Consider the following 20,662-nt stretch of genomic DNA (forward strand, 5'->3'; position numbering starts at 1 on the left):
CGAAGGGGTATGTGCACCCCGATGTTTATAGCAGCAATGTCCACAATAGCCAAACTGTGGAAAGAGCCAAGATGTCCATCAACAGATGAATGGATAAAGAAGAAGTGGTATATATATACAATGGAATATTATGCAGCCATCAAAAGGAATGAAATCTTGCCATTTGCAATGACATGGATGGAACTGGAGGTTACTATGCTGAGCGAAATAAGTCAATCAGAGAAAGACATGTATCATATGACCTCACTGATATGAGGAATTCCTAATCTCAGGAAACAAACTAAGGGTTGCTGGAGTGGTGGGAGGTGGGAGGGATGGGGTGGCTGGGTGATAGACATTGGGGAGGGTATGTGCTATGGTGAGCGCTGTGACTGTTGAATCACAGACCTGTACCTCTGAAACAAATAATACATTATATGTTTAAAAAAAGAAGAAGATAGCAGGAGGGGAAGAATGAAAGGGGGAAAATTGGAGGGGGAGAGAAACCATGAGAGACTATGGACTCTGAAAAACAAACTGAGGGTTCTAGAGGGGAGGGAGATGGGGGATGGGTTGGCCCGGTGATCGGTATTAAAGAGGGCACATTCTGCATGGAGCACTGGGTGTTATACACAAACACTGAATCGTGGAGCACTACATCAAAAACTAATGATGTAATGTATGGTGATTAACATAACAAAATAATTAAAAAAACAATAAAAAAAAAGACTGTGTGGTATGGGTGTTTCAAAAATAAACCAACACTTTATACTGTATTGTATACTTTAAATTGGCTAAGACAATATATCTTAAGTGTTCTCATCACATACACACAAAAAGGTAATTATGTGAGATGATAGATGCACTAATGAACTCAATCGTGGACATCTTTTCACAATGTATACATATATATACCAGATCATCACACTGTACACTTTAAATATATACAATTTTATTTGTCAATTATACCTCAATAAAGTTGGAGAAATAAACAAATAAACCAAGACATTTAAACAAGTGTTACAAGTTACAGGTGTGACTACTTGATTTTTCAACAAAGCTACCAATGAAAGCCAAAGGAAAAAAGTGCTTTTAATAAATGATACTAGAACAACTGGATATTTGTATTAGAAAAGGAAAAAAGGAACTTTGACTCCCTACCTCACACCAAACACAAAATTAATTCAATATGGTTTATGGACCCAAATGTGAAAGCCAAAACAATAAAGATTTAGGAAAAAAAGAGAGAGAGAGAATATTTTTATAAGCTTGCCATGGATAAGGCACAAAGATACCAAGGATACAAGAGAAAAATATGATAAATTGGACTTTATAAAAAGTAAAGCTTCTCCGGCACCTGGCTGGCTCAGACAGTAGATGTGACTCTTGATCTCAGGGTCATGAGTTTGAGCCCCACGTTGGGCATAAAACTTACTTAAAAAAAAAAAAAAAGTAAAAGCTTCTGCTCATCCAAATATACCAGGAAGAAAGTGAAGGGCAAGCTACAAGTTGTAGGGGGAAAAATCAAAGGAATTAAAACAATATTTGTTAGTTGAATGAATGAACAGATGATCCTTCATTCTCCCTATTTCCCATCACCTCAGCGTTCACCTTCTCTTGAAGAAGCCCTCATGAAGCCCTCATGTGGCACTATGCATTCCCTCAGAAGTAAGCACTCTGAAACAAACTCAGAGCTCCAAATTACAAGGGTTCTGGACTCAATGGCCCACATAAAAGGTTGCTTCATCAGGTAAACTTGTCTCCTGGCAAGGGAGCTGCTTTTCGAACTGAGGACACAGTTGAGAGACCAGTAAAGGGAACAAATTGGCATAATGCACCACACACATATCCTTCACCCAGGGTATTGAGGAGGGAATAAAAGAGCCAATAGAGAGCTCAGCATTAGCTGAGAAGCCAGTAGATCCTTGGGATATTTGCACCATGGCCTAGGTCCATCCCCTTGTCCTCCCTCTACTCATTCATTGTCCAGGTTCATGGAGATTTCAGAGGCTGGTCTTTGGAGTGATCCTTCTGCTCCTGTTCTTCATTCCTGAGTCTGTTTTCAGTTTCAGAGACCAGTCCTCAGGCTATGGTGACTCAAGAGCCCTTCTGACCATCCCCAGGAGGGACAGTCACTCTTACCTGAGTCCAGCACTGGAATAGTCACTAATGGTAACTATCCTCACCGATTCCAGCAGAAGTCTGGACAAACTCCCACAACACTGATTTATGACAAACACAACAAACACTCATGGACTCCCACCCAGTTCTCATGCTCCCTCCTGGGATCAAAGCTGCCCTCACCCTTTTGGGGTCCCAGCCCAAGAAGGAAGCTGAGTACTACTGTATGCTGGTCTATCCTGGTGCTTGGCACAATGAAAGACCCAGATGAAGAATGGTGGCATGAACCTGCCACCTGGCTGAGCCTGGGTCTACATATTATCAATCTGACTTGATTATCAAATGGATAGACATTTTAACTCACCAGGAAACTTAAATGTTGGTTACTTATATGGGACAAAAGTCAAGGGAAGGGAGCTAAAATGATTCAGTGAATATTTTGGGAGAAGGTGGATATAGGAAAAACAGAACCCAACTATTTTGTCAACCCATAGGGCACAATAGAAGCTGTACTAGTTGAAGAGTTTATAATCAATTCCTGCCCTCCCACCTTGCCCCCAAAAAAGCATGTAAGATATATTTCCAACTGCTAGTTGGAGCAAAGAAAGTAAGCTCCTCATTTTATATGAATAAAATTTTCAAAACAATGCAAGCTCACTGCATAAAATCTGGAAATATTTTTAAGAAGTGCTTGTTCGTATCCTATAAAGACTAAATAATTCAGAAGTTGGATGAGTACAGAAGTTACTCTTAGTTTTTTCCTTCATGTATTTTCTCCATAGTTCGAATCACAATGTATACAGAACTTTGTATCCTGCTAGTTTTACTTCATACTACTGCAATCTATCTTTAATAAATATGTGTATATGTGTGTGTATATATAGCTATTAAACAGGAGTACCAAAGCATTCAATTTTTGAGCAATTATTCCCACTTCCTATAAGTACAAACTAAAATCTTGGGAGTTTCTTGTATGCTACATTTCTGATATATAAACATTATTCCGTGAATTTTTACTGAATTTGTAAAAGCTATCTATGAAAGAATATGACATTATTGCTTTTTAATTCACATTTTAAAATAAATTCCAGAATGATTTATACCAGTTGGCACTTTTCATCATATTCTCATTGGCAATAGACATTATGTTTTCTAGAATATTCATCAATAAGATACCATTGTTTAATTTCCATTTCTATGTTTACCATTGAGATTGAGTATTTTGCATTTATTTATTAAGTAGTTATATTTCTTCTTTGTGAACTAGTCAGGTTTTTTTTTTTTCCTTACAATAATTTCCTATCAGTGCATTAGAGATTGCTCTAAGCAATCTTTAGAGACACTTCAAAAAAGGGACACCTGGGTGGCTCAGTGGGTTGAACGTCCAACTCTTGATTTTGGCTCAGGTCATGATCTCAGGGTCCTGAGACCAAGCCCTGCATCAAGCCCCACATCAAGCCCCGCATCAAGCCTTGTGTCAGGCTCTGCACTCAGTGTGGAGTCTGCTTGTCCCTCTCCCTCTGCTCCTCCCCCACTCACACACTTTCTCTCTCTCTAATAAATAAATAAAAATCTTAAAAAAAAATACTTCAGAAAAAAGTTTTTAATTAGTTCTTTCATATTTTTAGGTAATGATTTTGCCAATTTATATGCCATAAGACATTGTGAAATTGTTACATTTTCAAAAACAAAAAAGCAAGGTGAGGAAAACTTAAAAAAGTAGGAGAAAAAATAAATTATCTAGAAAGCTAAAAAAGAATCTGAGAATTGTTACACTTTTTGATGTTTGAAGAATGTGAATGTATTACATATTCAAAGTTTTTAAACTAATGTACTTACTCCTAAAAGAATCTCATCTCAAGCTGGTCAGTGTCAGCCAAAACAGCAAACTGGAGAGTGGGAAGGTAACACCATGATCATTAACTTGATTTTATCTGCATTTCTTGTGGAATGTCACAAAAATTTCTAACATTCCCTTCTCCCCGAGGTAGCTCCAAGATTGCCCCCAAGGATTCCCCACCCCCTGGTATTCCTGCCCACATGTGGTCATCTTCCATATTATACCAAGATTGGTCTGTTTGACCAATAGTATTTAACAGAAGTGATGTTATTCATCTCCCAGCTAGGTTGCAGCTTCCTCCTTGCTCTCCTTGCTCTTCCTTGCACTCAACTATGCTAGAAGCCAGCCGACATGACACAAGGAACATGTAACAAGTAACTGAGGCCTCCTGCCAACAGCCATGTAAGTTTAGAGGTCGATTGCCTTAGTCCATTCAAGTTACTGTAATAAAATACATAGACTGGGTAGCTTATAAACAAGAGAAATTTGCTGCTCACAGTTCTGGAGGCTGGAAGTCCAAGAGCAGGGTGTCAACATGGTCAAGTGAGGTGAGGCTTCTCATTTCTTCGCATGGTGGGAAGGGCTAGGGAGTTCTGTGCGATCTTTTATAAAAACACTAATCCCACTCAAGAGGGCTGTACCCTCATGACCTAATCACTTCCCAAAGTCCCCATATACTAATACCATCACTTTTGGGGCTTAGGATTTCAATGAACTTGGGGGGAACAAAAATATTCAGACTATAGTACTGATCCTCCAGCCCCAGTTAAGCCTTCAGATGCCAGAGCTCTAGCCAACACCTTAACTGGCAACCTCAGAAAAGAAGCTGAGCCAGAGGGCGCCTGGGTGGCTCAGTTGGTTAAGTGACTGCCTTCAGCTCAGGTCATGATCCTGGAGTCCCAGGATCGAGTCCCGCATCGAGTCCCGCATCGAGTCCCACATCGGGCTCCCTGCTCGGCAGGGAGCCTGCTTCTCCCTCTGACCCTCCCCCCCTCTCATGTGCTCTCTGTCTCTCTCATTCTCTCTGTCTCAAATAAATAAATACTTAAAAAAAAAAAAAAAGAAGCTGAGCCAGAGCTACTCAGCTAAGCAGATTCCAAATTTTTGACTCTTGAAAACTTTTAAACTGGCAAGTTTGCCCTGATATTTTACACAGTCATAGATAGCTAATACAGATTTTGGCACCTGGAAGGGGAATGGTGCTATAACCAATATCTAAAATATGGCTTTGGAACTGGGCAGTGGGCAAAAGCTGGAAGGACTTTGAGGAGAGTGTTAGTTCAAGACTGAGTAAAAAACCAAACAAACAAAAAAACTGAACTTTGAGAACACTCCAGTATGGCTTAAAAATGAGGAACATGCTATTAGAAAATTGAGAAAGGGGTTATGTAGTGGTAGAAAGTTTGGTAACATTAACACCTTCAGTTATATGAGAAGCAGAAAATGTACCTAACTAATTCAGTCATCTAGCTAAGGAGATTTCCAGCCAGAGAGCTGGAAGTACCACCTGGCTTCTTCTTATTGTTGATTATAGTACAATATGAAGGGGGTGGGTGCAGTTAGGGGTAGGATTGTTAAATAAAACAAGAGCCAGGACTTGCAGGGTTTGAAAATTTCCAGTCTCTTCAGATGGCAAAAGATGCTGAAATTAATGGCTACCAAGCGAAGAGCATACCCAGGGCACTGAAGAAATGTGGTCTAAAGATTCCTGGAAATATGACTGTAAAATTCTTTAGGGCTCAGAAAGATGAAAGGTGATGCACCAGAGCACCATCCAATCAGGCCAAGGCCCTCTAAAGATCACCTCAATCACACAATAGGGCTTCTACTAAGCTTAAGGGTGTTGTCCCTCAGCTGTCTCAGCACAAAACCAAGATGGAAAAGGTTGTATCTTGAGATGTGTGGTTGTAGCTTTGGAGTGGACTTCTTTAGCATGAACACCAGTAAGATTAACAGGAGACAAAGTTTCTAAGAGAATATACTTGAAGAAATGTCTCTAGCTTACACTGAAAGGGTCAGAGTACAAAATAAAAAGAGAACTTTGGACTTCTACCTGCTATGAGCAGGAAGCAGGCTGAGCAAACGATTCAGCTATAACCATGTACTGCCTTTCATATAAAAGGAAGTATGTCATAGGGAAGAATCAAGAGTCCTGAGATCAAAGCCAAGAGAATTTCCAGGCCTTGAGTCCTAATCAATGAACACCAACATGTACTTAGTGGGATTTCAGAATTGCTACTGACAAATGACTGCCATCTCCCCTTCCCCTTTATGAACAGGCATGTCTATAAAGGTTGTCCTATGCCGGTCCCACCTTTGTGGTGGGTGGAGACGTAGGTGGGCAGATAACTCATCTCTTTTGTTCACAGGTCTTAAGATCTAGACGAACTGTTCTTGAGATACCGCACATAAGGAATACCACCCTAGAACCTGATCCACATCTAGACCTGATTTAGATGATGAGATTCAGGTGAATGTATTTTGCACATTAGGAGGTATGTAATAAATAATGTGGCCCAAGTATGAAACCTGGTAGTTTAAAATTATGCCCATATTTTTTTTCCCCCTTCAAAGGTTGAGCCTAATTACCTTCCCCTTGGTATGTGGGCTGGACTTGTGGCTCACTTCAAATGAATAGAATATTGTAGAAATAACAGAGTAAAATGTCTGAGACTAGGTCATAAAAGACAGTGCAGCCTCCTTGCTCACTCCCTGGGAATACTTGTTCTATAAGCCAGCTAGGCATGTCCTGAGAACACATAGGTAACCCAGTAGAAAGGCTCATATGGAGGAACTGAGGCTTTCTCCCAACAGTGAGCAAGGAACTGGAGTTTCCTGTCAATAGCCATGTGAGTGAGCCATCTTGGAAGCAAATCCTCCAGGCTTAGTCAGGCCTTCAGTCACCTTCAGTACAGGTGACTGTACCTCATGGAACTCGGAGCCACAACAACCCAACTAAGTTGCTCCTGGATTCCCAACTCTCAGAAACAGTGGGAGATGAGTTTTTTTAAGCTGTTAGTTTTGTGGTAATTTGTTATAAAGCAATAGATAATATACTCCCACCTTGGGCTCTGCCTTTAGTCCAGTTTTAGCAAGAATCCTATTGGGTCAGTTTAGGGAAAACTCCCCACCATTGATATCTGACCACACTCGATATCTGATCAAACCCCTTATTCTACACCCTAGATGTCATGAATAATTTTTCTTTAACATTTCCAAGTTTTGTCATTAGGAATTTCTTTCAAATGAGTATTTTCATACTTTTACCTTTTATACTATATTCATTTTGGGGGACAGATTTCTAGAATTAAAACAGTTCATATTTTTATCAAGTATTTTTTAATAACCCATGTAGTAATTTGAAAAGGATGTGTATATGAAGACATTTAGTGTATACCCACACACAGTGTATAACCTCAAAGCTCCAAGGAAAATTTAATTCACAGTAAACTGTAAATTCAGACTAAAATATTCAGCCTGCATACCTTTGGGATTAACTTACTCAGAAAAGTATGTAGAATGAAAACTTTAATAAAAATGAAAATATGCTATCAAAATATTTGGGATTCAAAGCTGTAAACAAAGGTAGGCAAAGTTTAAATCTTTTATTAAAGAAAAAAAGCTTTTTTTTTTTTTTTAAGATTTTATTTATTTGACAGAGAGAGACACAGCGAGAGAGGGAACAAAAGCAGGGGGAGTGGGAGAGAGAGAAGCAGCCTCCCCGCGTGGGGAGCCCGATGTGGGGCTCGATCCCAGGACCCCAGGATCATGACCTGAGCCAAAGGCAGACACTTAACGACTGAGCCACCCAGGAGCCCAAAAAAATAAAACTTTTAAAATAAAAGGTCTTTATAAAAAAAAAAACCAATCCTAAAGAAAATAGAGGTATATAATGAATCAAGACAAAAATAGAGAAAACAGAATTAGTTGAGATAATAAATCAAGGGTTGCTCCTTGGAAAAAGGAAATCAGAAACATTGATAAAACTGTGGCAAATCTAATGAAGGGAAAAGGAAATCCATTTCAAAATTAAAAGTGAGAAAAGGAATGAGATTCTGAGTAGAAGAAGTGGAAATATTACCTCAGGAGAGGAAGGTTTCAGGATGCCTGGATGGCTCCGTCGGTTAAGCATCTGCCTTTGGCTCAGGTCATGATCTCAGGGTCCTGGGACCAGCCCTGTGCCTGGCTCCCTGCTCAGTGCGGAGTCTGCTTGTCTCTCTGCCTCTTCCCCTACCACTTGGGCTCTCTCTCTTGCTCACTCTCTCTCTCAAATAAATAAAATGTTAAAAAAAAAAAAAAGAGAGAGGAAGGTTTCTAATAGAAAAGTCGTGAATCAGGCTGAGCATAACTTTAGGAAGTAAAGAAAATGTAAATGACTCTCAACAGACGTAAATTATCCAATAAAACTAAGCAATTTTCTTTAAAAATTCTAAAGGCAGAAATTCATTAAACAATATGAGCATTACCTTTAATGGTAAAGCATTCTCACTAAAACCAAGAACAGAAAAGCTCATTTACATCTCACTGTTTTGAAATTTTGGCCAATGCAATATGATTAAAAATAAACACAACTGGCAGGAAGGCAAAGAATCCACATAGTGGTACCAAATAAAAATTAACTTAAACTTTACTGGTGAAAAGATAATAAAACAAAAAGGTTTTTTTCAAAACAACATTTTATTACAATTGCTATTTTACTTACAATTTTTGGCAACATTAACAAAATAATAAATTTCATCTGAAAGAACAAGCAAGCAAAATAGACATGGAAATTCACAAAGGTCAATAACAAAATAGTAATCTTGACAGATATTCAATATATTTGTAAACAAAACAAAGTGACATTGCGTTAAAAAAATATAGAGATATCAATAGAAAAACAGAGAAAGCTCCTGAAAAAACTGAACTCACTATATTCAGTTTCTTTTGGTTACAGGCACGGAAATTGACTCAAGCTAGCTCAATTCTAAGAAAAGCAAAGCTTTTGATGATTATCTTCCCAGCTTTTTGTGAAAACCTAGGAAATTTAACCAGATTGGAGAGGTAAAAGAGAGTGGGGAGGCTTAAAGTGCCTTTAAAAGGGGGAGTGGTAAGAAGGAGGATGGAGATTTCATTGTCAGTATCTTTTAAGAACATTGGTGAAGCTCAACAAACTAAAGGAAGTATCAAACAATTAAGCGAGGTAGCAAGCCATGCAGGCCTAGGAGAAAAGCATTCTAAGAGAAGAGCAATTGCGAAGTCTTTGGAACAGGAAGAAATGTGATTTGCTTAAAGAAAAGCAAGGCCAGTGTGTCAAAAATAGTGCACCAGTGGGGAAAATGGTTGAGTAGCATGGCAGGGAAAGGAAAAGCAAGAGGAGGTAGACAGGGGCCATATCACCAGAACCTGTAGTTGGCAATAAATAACAATTTGTACTCCTTAGGGTCATACTTCAGTTAAACAGCAAACAACAGTTAACAGTGTTGATAATACCAAGCAACCACAAAAAGACAGAACTAAAATATTTCATATTTTTACTGTTTTCAAAACAGAATTTCTGTTACAGGAACAGAATAAGGGAGATAAGTATGCAAAAGTCTGCATATCTATTTATATACAAGTTTCCACCTGAGACTAAAACAAGTGTGTGCATACATACATACATACACACATACACACACACACACACACACACACTCCACCTAAAGAAATAGGCTCAGGCTAAAATATTAACAAAGTGCCTTGGCCCAAGCAAACTAATAAAAAGGCCTAGTAAAATGTTCAAAGTGCAAATCAATCAATCAAGCATTGAGCAAATAAATACAATAGAATCTACACTCAGGAAATTCTTTAAACCATAGACAATAAACTCACAGCTACCTTGTTATCTGTCCTCCTTCCCAATTCTATAAGGGATGCTAAGCCCCTGATGACTATCACTTCCCAGCTTTCTGTGAAAGCGTAGGGAATTTAACGAGATTGAGGAGGGAAGAAAGAAGTGGGGAGAGATAAGGTACCGTTAAAGAAGAGGAGAAAGCAAGGGAATACAGGAGACATTTCTCCTTGCTCAGGTCTATGGACAGCATCCTAGTTTCCTTAAGTCATGTACAGAGGCTTCTAGGTACTTGAGTCAAGGTGGAAAAAGAAGGGATGGCACTAGAAAATACCCAGGAGACTCAATCCTGGGAACCCATAGAAACAGCCACGGGTGATGTTCAGGAACCAATACTCAGAGAGCACTCCTGTTATGTGAGAGTCCTTGGAAATGGCAAGGGGAAAAGGTTCCCCCCAACAGTATAGTCAAGGATTAGACAGTTGGATAGATTAGTTGAAGGACAATAACTCTAAGACCTAATATCTAATGAAATAAATGGGACATTTCTTACACATCGGAGTGTGTCAAGGACGACTTTAAACTCAACTAGTTTGATAAGGGAAACTATACACACAACAGAGTAACTGTTAACTGTAATACATTCATGTCTAAGGCAAGAAACAAAATTGCAAATTTCACATGTTCAACTGGGCTAAGATATATGTACATGGAAAAATATAAAGAAAAGCCCTATAAGGGGTTTAATTCTACTAAGTCACCATGGGCTGCTTTTATCCACTGTACCTACTATTCTTGGACAACCCCCATTCCAGTTTAATAGTAAGAGAGCTAAATTTAGCCTAGTCCTTGAACTGGAGAGATACCATTTGTTTGGCCCTTTTCAGTTCAAACTGTGGGTCCAGTGCAGTTCAAACTATGGACGTCAGGGCTTCTTTCCCTTGAGAAATTTTACTTGCTTTACTGATGTGACTTAGAGGTATACAGCTAATTCGTTCTGACCAAAGGCCAGCCAAAAGGGAGAGGGAAGGGAACAAACTGAATTCTTCTTTGGATCACTCAACAGGAGGACCACTGGCACCAGGCCCCATTCTATTCATTACCCCTGCTTTTCCATCTGAAGCCAATGGTACAGTGATTATTTCATGTCTGCAGGAGTCCCTTGCCAAAATACCAAGCATTTTATTTTAATGGTTTTGCTTCCTTGGATCTTCTTGTGCTAGGAAAAGTTACTCTGAGACAGTGGTCCTTCTGCCTGGGCTCCAAGACTACAGTGAGTGAGTGAGTGAGTGTGAGAGAGCGTGTGTGTGTGTGTGTGTGAGCCCTCAACCAGAGTAAGAGTGAGTGTGAGAGAGCGCGCGCACGCGTGTGTGTGTGTGTGTGTGTGTGTGTGTGAGCCCTCAACCAGAATAAGAAGCCACTGCTCTCCACTGACTAACCTCCCAGTTTCTGGTTCCCATTCATGCCACACCTTGTCCCTCAACTTCTCCACACTCAGGATCTCAGGGTCAGATTACTTTAGACGAGCACAAGACAGACACTTCTGGGAGCTCAGCAGCAAATGGGACCATAATGTAACAAAGCCATTCAAGTCTGACTAGAGTGAATACTGAAATCTTCAAGGCATGGAAAAAGTTGAAGATAAAATTAAGTACTTAAAAAAAACTCTATATATAGATTCTATACACAGAAATGAGAGCTTTCAAACTTACAAGTAACATGAAATATCAAAATAATAAATAGGTTTCCACTTTTTTGTCTCACACACATACATACACAAAACATCTTTTATGTGTTAAGCCAGATACAGTACATGAACACCAGGTAGCAAATTTTTAAATAACATTTCAAAATTCCGATCAGACAATACTGTATTTCATGAATTTAAAAAGAAATTCATAAATGACTCATTGGTTTCACTATTTTTGATGCTATTGAATAGTGTATGGTTTTTGTTGTTTTTTTTTTATGGGGTTTTTGACTTTGATTGAAATACCTGCTTTAGATTTACTGAAACTAGAATTAACGAGGTTTTTTTGAAATTCTACTTTTAGACCTGGGGGGTGATGGTTCAGAATCAGATGTGCTCACAGTAATGGATGCTACTTCCACTGATCCTGGTTGAAGAGGTCCCAGTGACACTTGAATAACAACCTTTGTTTCAGGAGGCAATCCCTCTAGTTGCTTAGGCTTCTTAAACATTTGATGACACTGAGTCTTGTGCTCCATTTTCTCCTTAAAAGTTAAAAACTGTAGCCGGCATTTGGAACACTGGTGAACACTCTTTTCCCAGTGTCCCCTATAATGACACATGTATGGTGTTGCAGTTTTGAAAATTTTGAGACAGAATGGACAGAGCAAATTCTTAGTGTTTTCATGGCATTTTCTGAAATGTGTTTCTACATCAGCAAAGGCTGACGATCTGTAATTGCAAACCTGGCACACATAGGGCATTTCGCCAGGCTTATGATTGTCCTTCATGTGCTGTAAGAGAACCTGATCTGTTTTGAATGACAATTCACAAATTTTACAGACAGCAGAAGGCTCCTGGGTGGTGTGTACACTTTCAATGTGACACTGCAGCTGGAAGGGAGTGGGAAACTGTCGGTGGCAGTGCTGGCAGGTGGTGTGGCTTTCCCAGCTGTCACCCCTCTGCTTCTCAAGTTCCAAATGGTGCTTCATGTGATTCATAAACTTGACATTTTTTAGAACTTTCAAGCAGCTGAGGCATTTAAAAGTTGTGTGAGTCTTCTGTTCTGGCTGACCGTCTCCTTTATGTTGCCCATAATAAAAGTCACGAAGTAATATGACCAGACTTCCTTTCTTGGGATCAACAATCTGGTTTTGACTTGCTAGACTCAAAAAGTCTGTTTTTGCCGGTCTATTTTCCTTAATAGCATTTATAGGCTCAAAATGGACACTGTCCTTTGGAAAAGCTGTTGGAAAAGGTGCTCCATTCTGAACATGGCTTAATGAGGTATGAACACTGTTTGAGAATGTGCTTTGCTGCGAAGTCATTGTATGAAAGATACCTGAAGGGGACAAAGCTGAAGCATGTCCCTCTATGATTCCATCACTGAGTTTAGGCCTTTTGGGATTTATGTCATTTACTTCAGCAGGGGAAAGTTGCTTTGATATGCAAGGACTTTTATTCATACCTCCTACAGAAAGTGCTGCTCCTACTGGATGCTGTAATGAACTTGTGAATGTAATCAAAGGAGAACATAACTCTGAAGAGCTATTAGGCACAACTTGTGGTGAATTATTTTTATAATCAGGTTTAGACAAAGGCTCAATAATAATGGGACTATCTGTTGATCTTGATTCAGATTCAGAAACTGGCAAGGCAGTCACTGCTTCTGATATAGGGGTCACATGACTTATAGGCTGAAATTTGTGAGTAGTACCTTTTCTGAGGTGACCATACTTTTTTCTCCTTGAACATGAACCTGGGGTGACTCTGTTCAAAATATTTGAAACAACTGGTTTTGAATTTGAAGTCACCCCAACAAAGATCAGCTCAGCATCGTCATTTACATGTTCCACCCCAACAAAGATCAGCTCAGCATCTTCATCATCTACTTTTTTGGTTTCTTCTATGTTCTGCTGTGGTTCAAGCTCTTGTTCTTCCTCACATAATATACATGGCTGTTCCATTTTCTAATTTTTTTTTTTTTTATTCTTGAAGGTGTGGCCACAGTCCCAGTGCTTTCTTTATATAAACTGCCACCTAAGTACAAACACACTATACATCAGTAAGTATGGAAAAATGCATTATCTTATTTAATTCTCTCCAAAACTCTACAGTAGTTATAAACACCCTTATTTTATAAGATAAGGACACTAAAACTCATAGAGGATAAATGACAGCTTTAAATTCTGCTATTATTATAAGTCTGTGCAACTCTAGAATCATAGCTTTGCCTTAAGCTGATTATGATTTCTTCTATTAAAAAAAGAGGGAAACACTAATAACTAATCACTAGGTGAAATCATATGTAAAGGATATGTTATTTTACAAAGGTATCATTGGGCAGTGTTTAGAAACATGGGCTTTGGAGTCAGATAAGATTAAGCTGGAATTCTAAGTCAGCCACAAACCAGCTGCATCTTCTTTGGCAAGTTTAAAACTTTTAAATGTGTTTTATCTTAAAGGCAAAAGTTCTTATTTCTTAGACTTAAGGTAACAGCTCTTTTTTAAAAAGCACCAACAATTCAATGGTACCTTATTTTGTAGCTGAATTACAGAAAATTTTATAGTAAATGTATATATACTAATTGATTCATACATACTAATTTCGTAATATTAATATAGAAAAGAAGTGTCAAATTCAAAGAACAGAGTAAGAGTACCTACCCACTGTCAACAAATAGCATAATTCAATGTCAAATGCTTAACCCATGCCTAGCAAATTGGGAACAAACTCTCTTGATAATCTCACATCCCAACTCAAGACTTTAATTACAGTCCATTCACTGATGTCTCCTAAATTTCTCCCTCCAATCCTAACTTCCCCACTGAACTTAAACCCAACAGAATTTCCTCCCTCAGCCCACCTCAGTCTCTTTTCCACATAGCAGGCAAAGTAATTCTGTCAAATCACATTCTATCACTGCTCAGCTCAAAACCCACCAACAGCTTTCTAGTTTACTCAGTAAAAGGCCAAGTGCTTCAAATAGCTCCAATGCCTGTAAGACCATGCTTCCAAGCCTACATACTGCCCTGCAGTTATGTCCTACTCCTCTCCCCTATCCACCTCACTCTAACCACACTAACCGCCTTGCTATTTCTTGAACACATTAAATATTTTACCTTGTTTAGGGCCCTGTATTTGCTGTCCTTCTAATATGAATGCTCATCATCCAGATACCTGCATGGCTGAATCCTCACCATCTTCAGACTTCTGTTGCAAGTCTTCCCAAAGAGCTTCTCAAATACTCCAACCAACTGCTAATTCACATTCCCAATCTCTCTTCCCTTCCCCTCACCTTCAAGTCCTTATCACCACCTAAAACATTATAAACTTTATCTATCTTGATTCTTTTCTACCGTCCATCGAGTAAAATGTAAACTCCAAAGGACAGAGATTATCTTTTGTTGATTGTTGTATCCTCAGCACAAAGAACAGTGCCTGGCACAATATGGGAGGATTTGTTAAATGAATTAACAGTAACTTTCATTAATCAGAACCTTTATTTGTAGAATAGACTGTACTCCATTAATTCCACATTTTCTATGATTTACTCTTAGAACCTTGTCCATGTCAGATACTCTGTAGGCCTGTGAAGGACTGAAAGCTGCTAGCTTTTCACAAACATTTTTTATCACAACCCATAGTAAAAACAAACAAACAGAAAACAATGTATATGGAGTCTCACTACACAAACATATAAATAGCAATTGCTTTACTACATGGGATGCTTATTCTAATATTTTCTATTTCATTTTTCTTACATTGACCATGACCTACAAAATCAATTATGACTCATCAATGGCTCACTACTAGTGGTTTGAAAAACATCGGTTTTAGGCTAGCAAGATGTAGGTACTTTAAACTCTGGATCATAACTCACCAGTTTCTGAAAACCTAATGTTAGAATTCATTGCAGCCCAATGTAGACCCTTCAAACCCCATCTATAAAAATTAAACTGGCATCTAATATGTGCCATGTACCTCCCATTAATTTAATTAGCACATCAGCATATCATTTTGGAACACATAGATATTTAATCCTGAGATGTGTGTACCAACTTAGAAGTCAAAAAAGAAATAGAATATTAAGCAGAAAAATTTATTATTTTCGTCACTTGTTCCACAACTATATTTTGCTTGCCCAACACTGGTATGACACTAAACACAAGTACTAAGTAGAAAGTGGTGAATGCATGAAGCTTACAGTCTAGTGTCATGAATAGTGATTTACAACCTTAAAATTAAGATCAAGTACATAATTAGGAGATATGCAATGCAAGAAAGCATATAAGGCACATCTGAAAACACTGCTCTTTAGAGTCACCGAAATTGGTTTGGTCTGTCTCTCTACAATTTCAATCATCTAACTCCAGCATGATGCCACCTAGTCCACTGTTTCCCAACATAAGTACCACTAACATGTCTGGACCAGATAATTCTTTGTTGTGGGGGCTGTTGGGTGCATTTAGGATGGGTAGCAGTATCCCTGACCTCTACTTATGAGATGCTAGTAGAAATCCCCTACATGTGCATCAAAAATGTTCTATGGGAGAACTTCTATCCTAATCTAACCTCCTGAGTATCACCGTCCACATTTCTAGTTACTATCTTCTAGGTAATTCTATATGATGCTCTAATATCCTCTCTCAAGAAATAATTCTAAATTGAAATTATTAACATTCTCCCTGATATCATAAAAATCAGAATGAAATTTAAAACTTGAAGTTAAAAAATAAAAATTTTAAATAAAAAATAGAATAAAATCTAATTTGACAACTAATATGATCATCAGAATTATCTGAGGATAAACTTTTCAAGCCTAGAAAAATTTATGATTCACCTAAATTTACATGTAAAGTCTGGAGACAGAGTTAGCACTAAAGTTCACGATTCCTGAATTCTAGTTCTATGTTCTTTCCACTAGAACTCTAACTTACTGCATGTCTAAATTCTGGTGATGGTGCTATTAATTGCTTAGTCTCTAAGGATCAGAGTCTCGCTGGATTCAATTTTAATCTCCTTGTATTTTATAAAAACTGTTCAAATCTCCCCCAACCTCCATCACATTATTCAAAGAAAGTTATAAGTGGTTCTAAATAACTTTTTAGAGCATTAGTCATTCTAACTACCTTTCATTTCCATTCCTATTAAAGCTCCTCCCTCAATTTCTAAGTTTGAGTCCACCAGTTACTTCATGTTTGTACATCTGCACTAGGCTCCAAATTGTCTTGTCTCTCTGTCCTTCAAAGTATCACCAACTGCATACCATCACTAGATGAATCTTAAAACACTCCTGTAATTATATCACTCCACTATTCCTACATGTTAAATGACTCCTCCAATTTTAGAGAATACATTTTATATTATGCTATGGACCAAACTGTGTCCTTCCAAACTTCGTATGTTGAAGCCCTAACCCCCAATGTGATAGTATTTGGAGCTGGAACTTTGGGTTCCCATCTAATTAGGTTTAGATAAGTTCATGAGGGTGGGGTCCTCATGATGGGATTAGTACCAAGAAGAGATATCCGAGAGTTTGCTTCTTCTCTGTCTCCCACCCACTATGTGAAGACACAGTGAGAAGGTCTTCAAGCCAGGAGGAAGCAAGCAAATCAGCCAGCACCTTGATCTTGAATTTTCCAGCCTCTAAAACTATGAGAACAAATTCTGCTGTTTAAAAAAATAAAAAATAAACTGGGTCGCAAGAACATTGTCAGATTTTTCACCCAAATGATCTTGGTAGGATTTTATAGCTGTTGACCGTACCAATTAACTTTCCATCCAACCAATTATTCAAGGTGAAAAAAAGGAAAAAATCAAACCCAAAGTGAATAAGTAATGAATGAGTTCATTTAGAAAAATAATATTAGACCACGGGAATTTTCTTATCACTTCTCTTCTGGTACCTTTATTTTCTACAATTTACCAGAATCTTTTTTTTTTTTTTTTATTTGAGAGAGAGAGAGAGAAAGAAATAGCATGAGAGGGGATAGGGTCAGAGGGAGAAGCAGACTCCCCGCTGAGCAGGGAGCCCGATGTGGGACTCGATCCCAGGACTCCAGGATCATGACCTGAGCCGAAGGCAGTCGCTTAACCAACTGAGCCACCCAGGCGCCCAATTTACCAGAATCTTAAGATACTTAGGGTCATGAAGTTGGACATGCCAAAGACCTACTAGATCTAAGGAGTTAATCCTCAAAACCACTTCATATCCCCCATCAACAAAGCTGCCAAGGGCTGTGGAAGGAGTTAATGAGAAGATTTCATGCCAAAGATAGCTGAGATGGCAGTGGGTGATAATTCATCTCCCAGGTTATTCCTATGCATTTAAACAATGGCCCTCTCCATGGGTCTTTGTTATAGCTACACACCACCTTTTTTTCAGGCATCAGTCTTTCTTGAGTAGCTTCCTGAGATTAAGCTAACAGGACTCCTTTGATACCTATCCTCACTCTTCACCCCACTACCACTCCTTCGAATTCCCATCCCTTCCCCTCACTCTTTCCCCATCCATAGCACTCATATCTCTTTCCCACTACTCTTCTTACATTTGCTACCTTAAAATTTAATGCCCATTGAACATATCCTTGGGAGAAATGAGAACCTTCACAGGATCCTTAAAACTACATTAAACATGTATATTCCACTTTAGGACAACTAAGAAAAACTAAAATAATGTTTTCATAAATATTTTTTTAATAAATATTTGTTCATAAATAAGCTCAGAATGGTAGAGGAGTGTAAAAATGGGGTCTAATCTAGCCTGGGAGTCTAAAAAGGGAACAACTATTAAACCAAGGTTTTTCTTTATCAAACGACAGGATTATTTCTGTAGATTGGACTAAGAAAAATTAACAATTTATAGACCCTCACTACCTATTTTCACTCTTGCTACCTCTCTGACTTCTTTTTCCATTATTCTAACACTCATTCCCTGCAATCCAGCCACAGTGGCTTCCCTGTTGTTCCCTTTAGGCTCTGCCTGAAATTCTTGTCTCCCAGATATCTCCATGGCGAACAAGACTTGCTCTGATCACCCGATCTACAATTACAACACTCCTACCTACCCAACATTCGATCCTATGACCCTGATCTATTATATTCTTCCTAATTTCATAACATCACCTTCTGTATCACCAAAGAATGTATTACATGTATATACAAATATATGTATATATATATATGTGTGTGTGTGTGTGTGTGTATAATGTTATATTATATTATATACCTTTCTTCTCCACTGGACTGTCAGTTCTTTCCACTGGAGAAATTCTGTTTCATTTTTTAGCTTGTTTTGTTTGTTTTTGTCTGTTTTGTTCATTGGTTTCTCCCAAATTCCTAGAGCAGCCCTGGCACATAAATCTTAAATATATGTGAAAGGAAAACGATTATCTAGGAGTTAGAAATAAATTTAACAAAGGAAAGTGGGCTGAGGGAAGAAGTAGGAAATGTTCAAACCTGAGGAACAGGCAATTTTTTCAAGTCTGGGAGCCACTGAAGTGTACTATTACAGCAAATGTGAGAACCCTGCAATCCTGGGACTCAGGAGAATGACTACGGTCAGTCACTTTCAGCCATTTTCCCTTGTCCTTCCTTTCCTCCCAAGAGCAGGATCTTAGAAGAATCCACAAACTAGAGATGAGCAGGGTGGCAGTTCAACCTAAAAGTGGCCTATCAGTTCAGAAGCAAGTTCTTTCTCTAAGACCAAGTGTTTAGAGAGGGTTTGGAAGTATCAGGTGACTGGTGAATGATTTAAAGAGGGGCTGCAGAGAACCACAAAAAAGATGACTTACAAAAAAAAAAGGACAATGTTAATTTGTTAAATGCCAGCAAAAGGTCATAGGGAATGGTGAAATATGAAACTACAAATATTCCCTCCTTCATAAAAGCAAAGAGAACAACAGCAAAAATTGTCAAAATCAAGTTTTCATCCCAGAAATTAACCAAAGGTTTGCAAAAAACAGAGGATTTCTGTGGAAAACATTATGGCAGTTCCTCAAAAAGTTAAACATTGAATTATCATATGACCCCACAAGTCCACTTCTAGGTATTGCCTGATAGAACTGAAAGCAGGTACTCAGACAAGTACATGTAAAGTACATGCTTGTTTATAGTAACATGATTCACAAGAACCTTATGGTGAAAATAATACAAATATCCATCAGTGGATGAGAAAACAAATTGTAGTATATACAAACACTGGAATATTATTCAACCATAAAGGGAATAAAGGCTCCTCTGTGTTCACTGCTGCATTATTTATAATAGCCAAGATATAGAAACAACCTAAGTGTCCACTGATTGGTGGATAAAGAAAATGTGGTATATACAAACAATGGAATACTATTCAGCTATAAAAAATATGAAATCTTGGGGCGCCTGGGTGGCTCAGTCATTAAGCATCTGCCTTCGGCTCAGGTCATGGTCCCAGGGTCCTGGGATTGAGCCCCGCATCGGGCTCCCTGCTTGGTGGGAGGCCTGCTTCTCCCTCTCCCACTCCCCCTGCTTGTGTTCCCTCTCTCGCTATGTCTGTCTCTGTCAAATAAATAAATAAAATCTTAAAAAAAAAAAAGTTTAAAAAAAAAAAATGAAATCTTGCCATTTGCAACATGATGGACCTGAGGGCATTATGCTAAGTGAAATAAGTCAAACAGAGAGAGACAAATATTGTATGATCTCACTGATATGTGGAATCATAAACAACAATAAGCTCATAGATAAGGAAAACAGACTGGTGATTGCAGAGGCAAGGGAGAGGGGTAAAATGGATAAAGGGGATCAGAAGGTACAAACTTCCAGTTATAAAATAAATAAGTCATGGAGATGTAATGCACAACATGGTGACTATAGTAAATAATACTGTACTGCATATTTGAAAGTTGCTAGGAGAGATCTTAAAAGTTCTCATCACAAGACCAAAAAAATTATGTATGGTGACAGATGTTAACTATACTTATTGTGGGCATTTCACAATTTATATAAATACCAAATCATGCTGTATACCTGAAACTAATATAATGTTATAGGTCAATTATACCTCAATAAAAATAATTAACTTAATTTTTAAAAAGTGGAATGAAGTATTGATACATGCTACAACCTGAATAAACTCTAAAAACATGCAAAGTGAAAGAAGTCAGACAGAAAAGTTCACATATTGTATGATTTCATCTACAGGAAATATCCAGAATAGATAAAGGCATAGAATTTTTTTTT

General features: G+C 38.3%; 1 protein-coding gene across 1 annotated transcript; it reads right to left on the reverse strand.

The window, feature by feature from the left end:
• Positions 1-8,613: 8,613 nt before the first annotated feature.
• Positions 8,614-17,384, reverse strand: ZNF280B (zinc finger protein 280B). The gene has a single exon (XM_081801743.1). The coding sequence runs from the start codon at positions 13,407-13,409 to the stop codon at positions 11,775-11,777; it is 1,635 nt and encodes a 544-aa protein (XP_081657869.1). The 5' UTR covers positions 13,410-17,384; the 3' UTR covers positions 8,614-11,774.
• Between the last annotated feature and the right edge of the window lie 3,278 nt (positions 17,385-20,662).

The sequence above is a fragment of the Leptonychotes weddellii genome, chromosome 13, assembly GCF_054177405.1.
Source record: "Leptonychotes weddellii isolate Sample4059 chromosome 13, ASM5417740v2, whole genome shotgun sequence".
Classification (NCBI taxonomy): domain Eukaryota; kingdom Metazoa; phylum Chordata; class Mammalia; order Carnivora; family Phocidae; genus Leptonychotes; species Leptonychotes weddellii.